Raw genomic sequence first — 16,402 nt, 5'->3', positions numbered from 1 at the left:
CCATGTGCTTACAGGGTTCCTCTGAAACATCCAAGGGCACCTCTGCTGTAGTCATGCAGAGTCATCTAAGTTCAGGAGCCAAATCCTGTTCTGGATCAAAAAGAGCAAGGAAGGAAAGGCAAGGTCTACAGAGCTTCCCTGGTTGGACTCTGTTAGCTATAATGAATCCTGCATGGCTGCAGACAGTATATTTAAAATTGCTGAGCCCTGTGTATCTACCCAGACTAGCACTGTACACTCCCAGCAGTAAGTACGTTAAGGAATGAGAGCTTCCAAATGCTAGTAGGAAAGACTGCCCCAGCTACATGCAAGATAGGGCCATCCTTCATCTTCATACTCATGCTATGCAGATGGCAATACTTTATTTATTTTCTACTTTAAATATCATGATGTTTCTATCTAATTGGCCAGCCAGGGCTTTGTGTAAAGTATCATCCAAAGACAGGACAGAAGAATTTAGCAGCACTGCTGGACAGCAGGCAGGTGATTGTCAGGCATCCATCCTCATCTCCCTTGATTGCTCTACACCCATTACTACTGTTGATGGCAATCCTGCTCAAGAGAGATGACAAAGCCTCTGAGAAAAGCACAAATTAAGTTTGGATCTCGCCAAGTTCAGAAGGGAGCAGCTTTTTCTCACTACACATATTCACCTACAAGCAGCCACCAAGAGGACCTGGTAAGAAAGTAGAAGCTTAATACCATGGATTCAGAAGTGACAAACAGTTTTGCGTATCCCTCCCTCCCCTCACACAGTCATATCTTCACTGCTAAGATAGGTTGAGGTTTGCATGAAATCAGCTCACAAAAGAGCCAACAGCAGGGCAGAGCTGGGCAAGGCACAGGTGATGTTGAAGGGCAAAGAGAAGCACTTTGAAGAGTTTACAGTCATTTTTCTCAGTAAGACTGGGAAATGTCCCATGAAATTACTGGAAACAGTCTGCTGTGTAAGTGGATATCTTTCATCAATTTCTCACTCAGTTCCTGGTTTTTAGACTGCCTCTCACCAGATCCTATGCTCTTACACTGCTGAACACCTGCCTGCTCATGGGAAGCAGTGAATTAACTCCTTATTTTGCTCTGCTTGCATGAGCAGCTTTTACTTTCCCTATTAAACTGTCTTATCTCAACCCACGAGTTTTCTCACTTTTACCTTTCCAGTTGTCTCCCCAGTCCCATTGGTGGGGAAGTGAGCAAGCGGTTGTGTGGGGCTTGGTGGCTGGCTGGGGTTATATCACAAGACTGTGACAGGAATGAATTTCAGCCGTGTTGGACTCCAGCTTTACAGGTATGACAGACCAGCACCAGAACAATGCAGCATTAGAAAAAGGCATACAGAAAAAAACCAAAATCCTAACAAAACACACAATTATTAACCAGCTACAGAGGCTGTGAACTTTCATCACACTTCCTTTTTAAGCAAGGGCAATACTTAATGTTTTTAGAAGGTCCAGCCTTGTCCTCTGATGATTTTTGCTATGCTAAGAATAAAATGAATGGAAGACAAAGAGCCTGGAGGGAAGGAGGGGAGGTGGGCAAGCTTTTCCCTGAATAAGCAGTAAAATCCTCTGTCATCTTTTCTTTGACAATGCTGCACACTAACTACTGAAGCTAATTCAGTAACTTGGAAAAAGCCCTGGATGAAACCTGAATTAATATGGACAGGGAGTTAGTAAAAGCTGTTCAACCATGTGCTTTGCTTTTTCTAAAGCTCTGAGGCACTGGAAAGTGGCCTCAAGTCTGACCTTCCCCCCCCCCCCCCCAGAAAGATCTAGTTTCAATGCTGAGAATAGCTGAAAAGAACAGAGCTTTCTGCTACTTCTCATAAAGCTATACACTCATGTACCACAGTTCCCCTACCTCCCAATTAAAAATCAGTATTTGTGACCTGGTGTCTCCAAACAGGCAAAAAGCCAAAAAAAAAAAAAAGGTAAAAAAAAGACAATAACAATTTCTGTTTGTAATTCTTATGCCCTTCTTCACTTTTTATCATCTCGTATATAAGCCAAACAGTCATCAAAAAATGTACAGTGCACAAAACATACCACATACACATTGGTGCACTACTAATTGTTTGCTAGGACTTAAAGTGGAAAAGTGAATTTTATGTTATGTCCCCTTCTCCCACACTACTGTTGGACCAAAAAGCCTCCCTATCTCATCCCTCCCTTTCTGCGAAAATGTCTCTCTACATGTTAAACCAGCAGATGGTTCTTCAGGAATTTAAACAAAATTCTCCTTCCTTTGTAGCAAGAATTCATTTTAGCACTGCAAATTCTGAACATTTTTGCCACTGCCACAAAAGACATGGTGCGTTTCATCAATGCTATTATATCCTATCTCATGGAGGCCACAGAGAAAAGCAGTAGGGCTTTTTTTTTTTTTTGGGTGGTTGGTTTTTGTTTAATTTTGGTGGGTTTTTTTAGTATATTTTCTCACTTGGTGGAAGAAGCAGATTGCATTCTTTGCCCTCCTCCATTTTTACTGTTTGTGCAATGTGCATTTCATGGGTATAAATATTAGTTCTGCCAGTGCTGAAAACACAAGTTACAGGCTGGGAATCAAGAGTTTCATCCTGGCATGAGACATGAATTTATCAAAGGATCTCCACTAGCACATGGCACCAGATAACACTGAAGATAAAATGCACATTATGCTGTAGAAACATGATTACAAACTCTAATCTCCTGCGCTTCTAGAGATGATTTTCCTTTCCACCTCCTGTGGGCATTACCTACACTTTCCACAACCAGAAACAAAAGGAAGAGTGAAGATTCTTCCCTTTTCTTCCAGACTCAGTTAATCCAGGCTAATCCATTTCTGTAAAGCAATACCACCAAATTTCTCCCTACATTATTTACATTTACTAAGAGTTTCCAAGATACTACTCTGCCAGGACACTGCAAACATTTTCAAGTAAGTGATTGTGAAGACAATAAGAATATTTAAAGAGAATCTGCACTGTGGCCTGAAAAGTAACCTGACGTGTTCTAAAGGTGAGAACAGGTTTTCTACAAAGCAAGTATTCTATTATATTTGTATTATCCAACTTCCCCCACCTCCATGATATACAAAGGAGATGCGCAAAAATAGGTGTCCTATGGAAGAAAGTTGGAAAAAAACAAAGGTAAGAATAAACCACACAAAACGGAAGTGAGACAACTCCAATGAAGGAAGACAGAGGAGCCACAGTGAAGGAAAAAGCAGAAGAGAATCAGAAAGCCCTTTTCCTCATATTGCTAACTTCAGGATAGAGTAATTAAAGAACAGCAAATGAAAAAGTACACAAACATTTAAAGCAGAGGGGGAAAACAGAGTAAGAAAGAATACTTAAGTTTTTCTTCTTTGTTAACTGGATTCATCACTGTGAAAATGAAATTCCCAGAACTATTAAAAAAAAAGGTGACGTATCTCCCAAATAAGTCTGGGTCAATATAGAAACAAAAAAAATCACCTGTAATTTATTAACTAGCACACTTAGCAGTTTGCTTTTCATTATTCACAGCTCCTTTTATTCACAAGTATTTCGGACAAGTTAACTTCCCTTACTACAATACCAAAAGATCACTGAGATCTTGCCGAATTTCCCCTCCTCTACAGAAATCTCTTTAAAATGATACTTTTATTCACAAGTTCCTATGTTCTTGTTACCAGTTACATGGCTGAAGTGATAATCCTTCAATTCATGGTATCACAGCCTTTCCACAGCAAAGTGGAATTGCTGTTCTCAGGCTGGAAAAGAATATCAGGAAAACGTGAGCCTCTAAGAAAAAATAATCCTATTTTCATAACATCATCTCTCACATAAACTGAAAAATAAGGTAACTGAAACAATGTGTATGTCCTCTCAACAAGGAGAACTGATTCTCCAAAGTAAAGTGTTTGATTTGTCCCATGAGGGTTTGGTGACACTGCAATGTTTTTTCAACATTACTGAAACCCAACAAGTAAGTAAAACTACTCATTATGTTCAAGTCAGACTATTTTACTCTAAAGAACAGCAAACCACGGTTTAGGCAGAATGCCTTCAGATGTCAGAGAAGTGTACAAAGATTTCTTCCAAATCTGGCAAATTATGTACCATATTCACTTTCAGCAGCAAAAGCTTCTAACTATGTTCCCAATTTTCAGTACTTAAGTTAATCACACCAGGCCTAGTCCTGCAGTGCTTTTTTGAAAGGGCCGGCAACACAAGTGATTTCACTGCTATCCAAGGGCGTTTTTTCAGGGAGGTAAGAACCATTCATAAATAACCGTTCAAAGTCATGAGCAAACAACACATTTGGGGAAACTACCCCTATATAATCAATGTTACATTATAAAAAAGAAATATTCCATACAGACAGGAACAGTAGAGAAAGAGAATTATGCATCTGCAAAGACACGCAGTTCTTTCTATGTGTTCCAAGGCCACTAAGACCGTCAGCAGTGTGAAATGTTGTCCTTTCAGTGTGCAGTGTCCCTATTCAGAGCATTCATACTCAGCTCAGCACACAAAAACATATCTGAAACTTAGTATGTTATAAAGGAGACTTGCGGTATGTAAGCTAAAAGAATGAAAAATAAGGGAAGAGAATAGCTTTTAAGACTGTTTATTTTCATGTAAACTGGAATGTGATATTGTGGCATTTAATCCTGACTTGTCCTCTTAGGGCATGGGACCCTCAGAACATCAGATATCTTGTCTGAAAGGACAGATCTCAGCGAGGATGACATCTTCAAATGCATTAAAAACACTGCCTGCATGAGAAAACATTGTTTCTGACAGAGAATGCATGCATGCCGTAGCAGTCTGAGCAGCCAGGTTGCAGCCACATTTCTTCTGAACTAATCAAGTAACATTTGATTGAAACTCTTAAAAAAAACAAACTTACAGATGAAATCAGGTAGAACAGACTTAGGGCTTGATTTCTGCTTCTTCAGTAGATGCAAGTTGTCCTAACCACACATAGTCACCTTCACACCTCAGTGAACAAGGAACCATGAAGATGAGCACAACTTGTATCAGAGCAAGACTCTATGTAATTTTCCATACTGTGTACCCATGAATTAAAAAAAAAGGCACCCCCCCAAAAAAAGAAACCAACACAAAGAGCGAAAGACAGTCAATTAAAGAAGAAAGGTTTTGCACACATTTGCAAAGTTACCAGGTGCTTTATCATTCAATAATGGTAAAGTACAGTCATTGTAGTATTGTATCTTACTATATTTATCTGTTTCCCCTTTCTTGCAGAATAGCACAGAAAATAGCACAATAAAATATCTTTGTGTAATTGTCACCAGTTATTTTGGAATGATATTATTCTCCCAAGATAATTTCATGATTCCTATCTGGGAATTAGGAAAAGGCACTTAAAAGCCCTGATTTTGTCATGAATGGAAGTCACAGCATAATCTTTTGAGGCCCACAGAACAGTGCAATCACATTAAATTCCCTCAGCTCAAGAAATGTCATCTTTACATCAGCTGGTATAAAAAAATTGTTTCCAGCCTGAGGCAGTTATGATAAGGGATTTAGAAATCATCACCATGTGGGCCATGAGATATAAAGGAATGCATCAACGCATATAAAGTGTCTGCTGCTCACAATTTCAGAGCTAATGTTCTCACAGCTGTGTATGACTTAAGACCAGCTGGGAAGAAGAAAGGGACTAAGTGAGTCACTAGTATTTTGTCTAACCTGCATTTAACACTCCAGCAGCAGAACTGCTGGTAAGCAAAATAAGATCAGATCATTATCCAGCAAGGGATGGGGCTGTATGGTCTCTTGGAAGCACAATAGAAAACACATAGTCTTGGGGGGAGGCAGGCAAAGATGGCATTTCAGTCCTATCTGTGCACTCCTAAGGTTTTACCAGCAGCTGAAACAGCCCTCAGTGAAACTGAGGTGGGTCATGGGTTACACAAAATTACCACAGGCCATCTGGCATGCCTGAGCACACCTGCACTGCTGCATGTACAAGAGGCAAAAGCTTTCAGAAAGCCTTACTCAGCAGCCTTAGCAGTTCTCCTATGGCAGGTATCAGGGTTTCTAAAACATGACATACAGGGCACTAACAGTTCAAGATGAAATCTTACCCTTACAGAAGGTAAGGGTCTGTAGATGACCAAAAAGGGGCTTTGTCATGAAAATGCTCAATATTTGCAAGCTTGTGCTTGTAGGCTTGGCTACCACAGACTGCCCTTCAACAGCACAGTGTCAGACTTCAAACAGAGCTCTGAGTGGGTGCAGGAGGCTAACAAGCTCCAGCTGGATGCAGGAACCTCACCTCACTGCAGAAAATCATTGCACTCTTGAGAAAGGTTTAAATGGCCAATTGTTTAATTAGCAATGAAGGCAGTTCCTTCTGGGGTTTCTTCAGCCTCAGGGTGCAGTGGTCCATGATAGGTCTTGCTCTTGCATTCTGAGTGCCTGCGGAAGGACAGACAATAGTCCCAAGATCTTTGGTCTCTCCTGATTTTTTATTTGCTCTCTGCGTTTTCCCTCCAATATGTATTTTCACTTGTGAGATGCTCCTTCACTATATATCATATTTAACAATAATGGCTTAGGTCATGGGTCAGGCATAACAATTCATGTTAGCATACAATGCCACTCAGGAAACATTTGGTATGCCAAATAAAACCAGTTCTTAGGGCAAATATCAAATAATTTACAGCATACAAAAAAAAAATTATCTTCAGGTGACACTCTCTTCTAACAATTTCACCACGTTTATTCTATCTGCTTAAGAGGGCAAACTTTCACAGATTATCAGTTTCTAATAAGTTTCACAGAGGCAGTGAATTCCAAATATGTTTCTATGGATATATAGCAGACGGATACTTGAAAATAAAAGTATTGTTATTTCATCATAAATCTCATTAAGCTCATTTGCACCATTAATTTAACCTTAGTTGTCTTTGGTATAGAGAAACCTAAAGAAAGACTTCTACTTTCCCTCTACTACTACAAGAAGAGCACAGCAGTGTCTCCAAAGGCAGGACTGAGCTGAAACAACCAGTCATTTTAGTGCATGTTTCAGTAGTGTAACTGAATTCCTGTTTTTGCACAGCACTTTATAAGATAAACACATTTACTGTAGAACATTTACCAGCATCTGCAAGGGCAAGGTTCTGAAAGATTTTTTAAAATTTTTATCTTGTTCTACATACTTGTTTTCATTTCTCCAGCTATCACATACAGTTCTTACACAGATCAATCTTTCTCACAACCCCCTCTGCAATGGAAGGGAATCAAACTGAAGCTAGGACAGAGATTTAATGATACAGGGTGCATGTAAAATGTGACAGATGCACAATGGCTTATGTCACATGACCTACATTGACATACATAAGAGCTAGCAAATAACTCAGATGATGATGACTTTTCATGCAGAAATATATATCAAAGGTTTCTTTCCACTGTGCTTCTTCATTTAAAGGACAGGCAATTTTATTGCTATCTTCAAAAACAAGTGAATACTTTCAAACCCAAGTCTGGACTTGGATTCCCACATCTAAACAAATATAATTTAATACTTTCTCTCCATCAACATCAATTTAAAAGGTGTTTATTGTACCTCACATGTTTTTCAATATCTGGCCACTTTTATTTAAGTATTGATTTAGGAGACACCATTTAATCACAGAATCCTAACCCAAATCTCCTTTTACAGCTTTATAGCACCCTTTCGAATGCACAATTCACGACTGTCAATAATTTACATGACTTAAGCTCACTTACGGCAGAACTTAATGGTTCTTAAAAGAGTTGCTGACGGCTGAAGCCCCCTTTATTCATGGTAATGATATAAAGCGCCAGCAGAGCCTTCACTTGGTGTGGAAAGAAGCAAGATGAAAAAAACATACTCTCCGTGAAAGAACACAGGTCCCACAAGAAGATGTGCAGCTGAATTTTTATGAGCTAAATCAGAATACTATGGTAAACTTCTCCTGTACAATCCCTCTTAAACGACTCAAGTGATGGGCTGAAGTTATCTAAGCAAAACTTCTTGCACTTCAGATATTTATACAGACAAATGTCTCTGCTGAACACACTTTCATTATCCTAACTCTGACTACTTTTGCACATCTGTTTACTAACAAAAGGTAAGCAATTTGCAAGGTCTACCTTGGAAGTGATGGCAATGGTATTTACATTCTCAAAAGAGCAGCTAGTGATTTAATGTATAAACTTGAGGAGTGGCTTGATATATACTGGTGACTGGGAAAGAGACAGCCAGCAGCATTACAAAACACACTATTTATTTATTCTTTTCATGAAGGATACTGTCCTCAACAACTGTCAATCCACTGCTCAGAATATAACCTCTATTTTAAAAGGAAAAACCAATGTCAAGTAATCTGTGTACTTAGTGGGTGCTTTGCCTTCTTTGGAGTGAAACCAGTAGATACTGAATATATTTTATTTTTTTGTCAATGCATATTTTCCCTTTTTTTTTCCTTTAGGTACAAGGCTATCAGAAGAGTAGTACTCCTAATCAAACATATTCTATAAGCTACTTGACAGCATGTATTTTGTAGGCTGCAGTCAAAAGCATTGCATTTGTTTTAAAAACCAAAAAACAAACAAAAAAATCCCAACCAAAAAAAAAAACAAAAAAACAAACAACCAAAAACCCCAAAACCAAAAAACCAACCAATCAAAACAAAAAACAAACAACAAAAACCACAAACAAAATCAAAAACAAAACAAAACACCCACACCAAAAAGCTCCACCTTTCCAAAACATACTCCAGTGAATAACCTAGGTTCCCTCTCCCTTCACCAATCAAGCAAAAAAAAAAAAAAAACAAAAAAAAACCCCACAAAATAAGCAAAAGAGAAAAGAAGGGGGAGAGGGGAAGGGGGGAAATTAACTGATAATACTGACTTTTTTAAACTCAAATCTTCATTAAAGCTGTTTTGGTCTGAGTTTTCTTCATTAACTTTCTTCTGTTGCAAAAGTGGTCAAAAATTACATTTCTAAGAGTTCTACTTTACTCTGAAGCTCCATTTTAAATTGAAGGGTTCTGAATCTAGGTTGTTTCTATTTGAAACATTACCTAGCAAAATGATATGTTTCATCTGGAGAAAAGCTCTAGAGGCTTATTTGAATTCATGCTACCCAGAGTTGATCCTCTTTGGGTTTCAAGAGCAACCCCAAAGGTGCGTTCATGAGCCAGACGCAAATTCTACTGCTGTCTAAAATGTAAACTTAAAACTTACACCTTAAATTTTCCTTAGGGACTCTTTCTTTAGTTTATGATATATATATATAAGGGAGTAATCTGAGCATCTATATGAAGGCCAGAAAAAGAGAAAGACTCTCAAGTTTCTTCTCTCAACAGGAGGAAGGGGGCACAGGGGATGGGGAAGCCTCTCTGGCTCTTGCTTAGTTGTTGGGTTTTTTTTAATTCAAGCTGTAAAGCAGGTGTAGTTAATTACTTAAAGACCAAGGAACCTTTTAAAACCAAATATCTCAACCACCTTATTACCATAAATATATTTTTCAAGACATAGTATCTAAGAGACTTCTTTGTGTTAAAAACACTATAGATTTTCTTTTTCCACCAATATTAAAATAAATTCATACTCCTTAATTACTTAAGATTAACTATTTTTAGACTAATACCATTTGCACATGTTGAAAAACACGTTCAGAACTGAATCTTCACCATCTGGAACCTTGGCCAACACTGTGCTGAGTTTTTTTGGGGGAGTATTTTGTTGGGTTTATTTGCTGAGTTTTAGCGGGGTTTTGCTAGGGGTGGGGGAAGTGGTTTTTTTTTTTTGGGGGGGGGGGGTTGGTTCATTAGTTGCTTTTTTTTTTTTTTTTTATTCTTAAGTTTGGAAGGGGAATTTTAGAATCTTGGCAACATCACAACAGTCTGTTAGAGAAGCTGACAGCAAGCTCTGAAGAGCATGTTCAGTGCAGCAGTATAGATGCATTTGTATTCTCAGAACAGGCTGGGAAGAACATTTTCCTCAACAGTAAAACTTTGAAGCAGGTAGCCCAGCTGCAATAGAGAACTTGGACTAAAACGAGCCCAGGTCTATGTGGTACAGAGGAAGTCAACCCTTGCACACAAAAGCAACAAAATACATTACAATACTTGACAATTCTTAAAGCTGCTAAGAATTGGTCAACTACTGTTTTAAACTACTGTTTGGAGGCATTAAAAAAAATGCCTCCAAAATATAAAGCAGTGCCAAAAAGAAGGTTTAGCTTTTAATCCTTTCCCTGAAATGACGGTCCCCACAGAAGCAGGATGAATACCAGTAGTTTAGCATGCAAATTTCTCCCACAAATAGAAGAAGAGAAGAAAAAAGCATGCTCCAAGCTCATTAACAACATCTATCAAGACACATAAAAAGGTGCTGCAATTTAAGAGACTGATGCAGAAAAGTCAAGATAGACAGCTCAAAAATACAATCATCCCCCATAACTAAATTAAAAAAAAAAAAAATCACAACTGCAAATTCTATCTGATAAGTCCCTGGAAGAAGAAAAAGAAATATACAGATTCTCCAACTATTTAGCACTTAAATAGAAATTTACGTCCTTCTGGGAGCCTGATATGTCGATTAAACCCATACAGCCTAGAAGCATCAAAACATGTCACAGAATTTACTGAGTTGGAAGGGACCCACAATGATCATCAAGTCCAACCCTTAGGCCTGCACAGGACCATCCCCAAGAGTTACACCATGTACTTGGGAGTATTGTCCAAACTAAAAAAAGAATATTGTTTTCCAAAAGACAATGCACTGAAAGTCCTTAAGACTTGTCTTAAACTTATGGATTGGAGTATATGGAGTATAAATGTTATTAAGGCAGCACACAGACACACAGCTTGATCTTCCATAATTTTTTGTTCAGTTCTGTATTACTTTCAAATTTAAGAGTTGAGCCAAATAAATACTTCTATATTCAAAAGTATGAGTGAGCAAAAAAAATATATATATAACCCTCTCTTTATCAATACAACAAAAAAATAGTGAGGGCAACACTTTATTAATTATACCTGCTTAGTAGTGGAAATGGAAGCGGTGCTAATTTGGTGAGTTGCATTTTATTAAGGCTCAAGCTCCAATGTCTATGTATGAAAGCCTTTTTTCAATTAAAATAGAGTTGTTCAGGGCAAAGTTCACGAATGCAGAAGATTCTATTAGAACAGCACTGTAACATTTGCTGATCATATTTCAAGGAAAAGCCTTAAGTTGGAGGGGGTCACATAGAGCCCCCTTCATGCAGCAAGAGAAGGAAATATAAATGTTAGCATTTTTTTTTAAAAAAAAGCAAAGCCATAAACATATGTAAATTCTGCATTGGGATTCAGTTCTTAAAATATCTCTATTGTCTTGGTTTCTATTCGCTTTCCACAATACCCCAAATTGGCATTTTTTCAAAACTGTTAGACAGAGTGCCTTTACTTGTTAAAGATGCCCAGAGTTCTGGTTAGGGACTCCTTGGCCCTGCTCAGAATTGGTTTTGCATAGTAACAAAGGGGTGATTTTTCAACCAGCTGTCACATCCCTAAAACTTGGGGGTTTCTGGGTGCTTAAGAGAGCACACTTCTGGTTACAAGACCTGCAGGAAAAGCTGGAGTGAGACATCAGAACCCCACGCATGGAGCCCATTCTCCGGCTGTACCACCACCATTCCAGGGCAGTCCTGTGCACTAAACAGTGATTCTTTCTTTTACCTGCACCCATTGCCAGGCTGGCAGAAAAGCTGCTGAACATGATCATGAACAGAGATTTTAACACTTGTGGAATTTCCTACTTTGAACTATTTTTGGTATTATTCTAATGCAAATTCCCTAACCCTTTTATGCATATCAATGCTGCATTAACAAGCATTTTTAAGATTTCAAAGTTTTCCATTATGTCATCCTTACCTATGTAGTTTATCCTCTAGAATCTCCATGTACTTCTCAGCATTTTCTTTTACACTGGTCACTACAAAATAAAGGTCAGAGTTAGGTAATGGTATAACAGCACAGTTTTGTGGGGCTTTCTTTTTTTTTTTTTTTTAAACCAACTCAACTCTTACCCACATATTTTACATATATCAGTCAGGAATAAGAATTCCATTAATCTTTTTCACATTCAAATTACAGTGTGGGTGTCTTCTCCCTTTTTTCTTGAAAATCTATTGTATCTGTATTACAGTAATATATCTAGCAATGAATGCATTAACCTCTTGGTTGTGCCAGAAAAATGGTAAGACTAACAAAGGCATAGTTTGTGGAAGTTTCCTCTTGACAAAAAAAAAACCAAAATCATCCCCACAAAAAAAGAAACAGCATCCACACAGCTAGGTCCTCCCCTTTACCTTTAGGAAAAGAAGTAAGCCTAACACATGCATAACAGTCCTTTAAAATGTTATGAATCTTGTATCAAACTTTTTCTGATAAAACCAAAAAGCTTTTATTAGAAAAGAAATTTAGGTTGTCCTTTTTTGTGGTTTGGTGTTTTGGGGGGTTTTGTGTATTTGTTTTTAAAGTTCAGACCTAGACATTGTCTGAAAGAGTCCCTACAGCTTTTTTACCCAGAAGAAACTCCAACAGACCATAACACACAAAAATAAAGCCATTCCTTTGGATGACCATTGGTACTTATCAATGGTACAAATGGGGAAAAGGTAAACCTCCTCCAGGAAAATGGAGGTTTTTAGATAATAACCATTTTAACACTATGATAACTTTTTCTCCCTCCCTAACAGCTGCTTGCCAACTTCAAGTCTAGTAGGACTGTAAATCAGGCAGTCTCTGTCATAAAGTCTTAACTCACTGTACATCAATTAAATATATATTTTACATGAATATGCATCCTATGGAGCATCACTGTTTTCACAGGCAAAACTTGTGATATGGATCAGGTACCCCGTGAATTTACCCATTCATCTCCCCTATCTTCCCCACAATACAATGCCATTGAGCACAACTTACACATATCAAGTGCTTCACATATTTCTCACTTTTCTCTTTCGTGTTTGTTTATTGGGGCTTTTTTGTTGAAAAAGTAGAATGTCACATGCACTAAAGTTGAACCTCAAAACTCAGCATTAATCAAATCAGCTGTGCTAAAGTTTAGTTCACACACACACACACACACAGGAGTTCACTGAGGTTATACCATTAGCAGCAGGTATGAGGGTCAATGTAATATTGACTATCTGTCAAAGGTGATGTTCACCTTGTCACGCAGCAGTCACACATCACTGAAGCACTCTGCATCCCAATAGCAAGTATGGAACACAGTTACGCATTTTGCCAAGTTGATTTACTTTTTGGTTGGTTTATTGTTTTGTTTATTTTACAAGTTTATTGGATTAGCAAACATACAAACAATCAAACTCCCACAAACCTGAAACAAACAAAAACCCCAAACTTACCACAACCCCAGTACTCTAGAAGGATGATTCTGCAGTATTATATTGTCCATAGACAACTGCATTAGCTTATACATTCACAGATCCAACCGACCATTAGAAGAGTGCTGGTAGATATTATGCAAAAGGTTCTATAAGGATTTCTGCAATGGCACTGGAGACTAAACACCTTTCCCTAGCTTGTAGCAGTTCTGTAACAACTATAGGCTTAGTGGAAGTTCACAGTTTCCTTACCGTGCTCTTATTCCTACACTTTGTGTGGAACTGCAGAGAGTCGGCAAAACTGCAAGTCTTCCTTTAATGACACATTTTAATCACCACTTTTCCAAACTCCCTATCCGTCAATCCCCAAATGCGCTGACCTGAGGCCCAGTGCATGCTTTGACAGCAAATAGCTTCAAGGTGTACAGGTGCCGTACTTCCCCTTCTCTTGCCATTGTCACAGTGTCCTTCAACATGAGCCATTACAACTCAGGGGTTTATTCTTTTCGATAATAAAGTCAGCAGATATTATTAGTTTTTGGAGAGGGATGAGAAGAGGTGGAGAATCTGTTTCACACTGGCTTTGTTTCTAACCGATATAGTGGCTTCTTATGTTACATGAAAGATAAACCTTGCTTTCAATTTCTCCTGCTGTGCTTGTCACTTTTTAATTGGGTTTGATCTGATGGAGTAATTCGCACTTTCACAGTTCAGTCCTGCCCCTACATGCAATTTTACAATGCCCTTGAAGCACACAGCTTAATATATCAGCATTATTCAATGACAAAAAGTAATGGACAAGAATACACCACTAGTAAAAAGTAGGTCAGTAAAAAGCTAACACTCATTTGGAAATCACCTCACATCACTAAACCCTACTCTCTCCTGTCAAACATTTTAACTACATTAAAAGAAATGCAAACTTTGCTGCTGAAAGAGAAAGCTCCCCAGACTATCTTTGTCTCCTTGCCTTCCTCTGCATGTAATTGGAAAAGCTGTAACCTGGAGATTTTGCTGGAAGGAAAACACAGTTTAAAAATCTGATTAAGGTTACTTCCCTTGCAACAAACTGCAAATGGCACTACAACAAATACAGATATACTTTCAGTCTTTTAGATTATTCATTGAAATAGAAGACAAACAATAAATTAGAAAAAAATTTTTTTGTTCTAATTTAATGAATTTATTCACCAACACTTCAAAGCAAAAAAATGCATACAGGAAACTGTGTATGCCTTCAATCTGGCCAAGAAAGTACTAGATGACAGAGAAAAAAAAAAGGAAATAATAATTTATGAGATTCTTTTCTGCATGCCAAATGGTTTATTTTTACATTTAAGTGAATGGGATTGCCTTTTTCAGCAGTTCTCTGGGGATTTACATGCTTAGCTCATATTGGCCTTGAAGGGAGTTATTAAAATAAAAAAGTATAAATACTCCATTAAAATAAAGAAGTATAAATACTCACAGAAGATCAGACACCAGGGAATTTGCAAAGACTAAAAATAAACTTCTCTTATGAACTCTTAATTGAAGAAAAGTGAGTCAGCATTTCCTTCTCTTATTTTTTCATAAATTTTTCTTCCTCCTTAGAGCAGCTAAGTCCAATCTTGGAATCAGTCCTGGTTAGACAGAGTTGAGGAGCAGCAGTGAACTCCTGTGGTGGCCTTTTAGTTGTAATAGAGCATAAATCTGCCATTTTAGAAGCAGCATAAATACCTTTCAATAATTAACCTACATAGCGTTCTTTTAAAATAACATCACGTGTCATTTCTCATCTGAAAGCAGCCCCAATGGGGTAATGCTATTTCTGTTACTTACAAAGATTATTCAAGCCTGCATACGAAAGGATATCATCACTTTTATTCTTCGGTCTTTTATTCTTTGGTCCTCAAAAATTGAGCTTAAAAAGACCATGGACCATGACATATGCTTTGGGTTCTATTATCAATATTTTCTAAAATAAAGTATCTGACTGGAGACACCTTGAACACAGTGTTCATATGGACATTCCAGATGTGGATGCTTGGCAACTCAGAAGAATAAGTCTTTAAAACTGAATTATGGGCCTAAAAAAAATTGTAGTCAATATCACAGTAGTTTTTTACATGCTACCCCACAGGTCTGTAGTTCTCTCCCAAAGAAGTGATATACTGAGTCCCAGAGATACAAAGTCCAAAGTTAATTTTTGCCTTCCACCCTAAAAGGTATTATTTCTTTTTTCTTTTTTTAATGTGTGGACAGTGCAGATAAATAATGTGAACACACATTTTTACACAAAATTAAAGGTTGGAAGAGCTGCAATGGCTGCTGGAAGATCAAGACCCAGCATGAGAAGAACTGCCAGACATTACTTGCCTCCGTGATGAACCTGAAGCCTACAAAATTAGTCTCTCCAATTCGCAAGCATTATGTTCCTTCTCAAATACCTTATTAGTCAGGTATGGCAAAACTCCCAGTGGCTTCAGGGAGATTTTTGCCTGACTTAAGGTCTAGGATGAGATTAGTCTCTTAAGAATGATATAAAAATAAAAGTAACTACATGGACATGCATCGATCCACCTGGGGCAAACTCTGAGGGCAGAGTTAGGTGTGAACAAGGCTGACATGTTGCTTGTCCTGTCGCTATTCTATTTTTTAAGTGTAGAAATTGTTATTAATGCTAAGAGAAAAGCAAAAGCAGAAAATGATTCTATGAAAATGATTCTAATCTTTTCTGTCATGGAAGATGTACTACATTAACGTGTGAAGTTGGGCTCTGAAAAACCAAAGAATGGCTTCGATACATTTAAAGGTTAACTTGAAAAGACAGTCAAACTTCAGAGATGACATCTCAGCTGCTCAACTACATGTCAAGATGATTTATCCAGCCCCCAGTAAGATTTTGGATTACAGAATGGTAAGGAATTTTGCATCCTGCAGACAGACAGGGGATAAACCAAAGAACAAGCTCTGTGTGAAGAACAATGGCCTCCCTCCAGTGCATTGTTCCCAAAGAACTCTAGAAAGAACTTAAAAGGCCAGGATTAAAGAGAGGA

The 16,402-nt window shown here is 37.9% G+C and overlaps 1 protein-coding gene across 1 annotated transcript in view; it reads right to left on the bottom strand.

The window, feature by feature from the left end:
• DISC1 (DISC1 scaffold protein) overlaps positions 1 to 16,402 on the bottom strand; it is a 193,626-nt gene that overhangs the window by 32,473 nt on the left and 144,751 nt on the right. The window contains exon 10 of the mRNA XM_027657391.1: positions 11,887 to 11,947. Within this exon, the coding sequence (XP_027513192.1) occupies positions 11,887 to 11,947 (61 nt within the window). The remainder of the gene's footprint in view (positions 1 to 11,886; positions 11,948 to 16,402) is intronic.

The sequence above is a fragment of the Corapipo altera genome, unplaced genomic scaffold (assembly GCF_003945725.1).
Source record: "Corapipo altera isolate COAL_440 unplaced genomic scaffold, ASM394572v1 2c, whole genome shotgun sequence".
NCBI lineage: Eukaryota > Metazoa > Chordata > Aves > Passeriformes > Pipridae > Corapipo > Corapipo altera.
The sequence above is the reverse complement of the archived record's forward strand: the minus strand, read 5'-3'. Positions and strand labels throughout refer to the sequence as shown.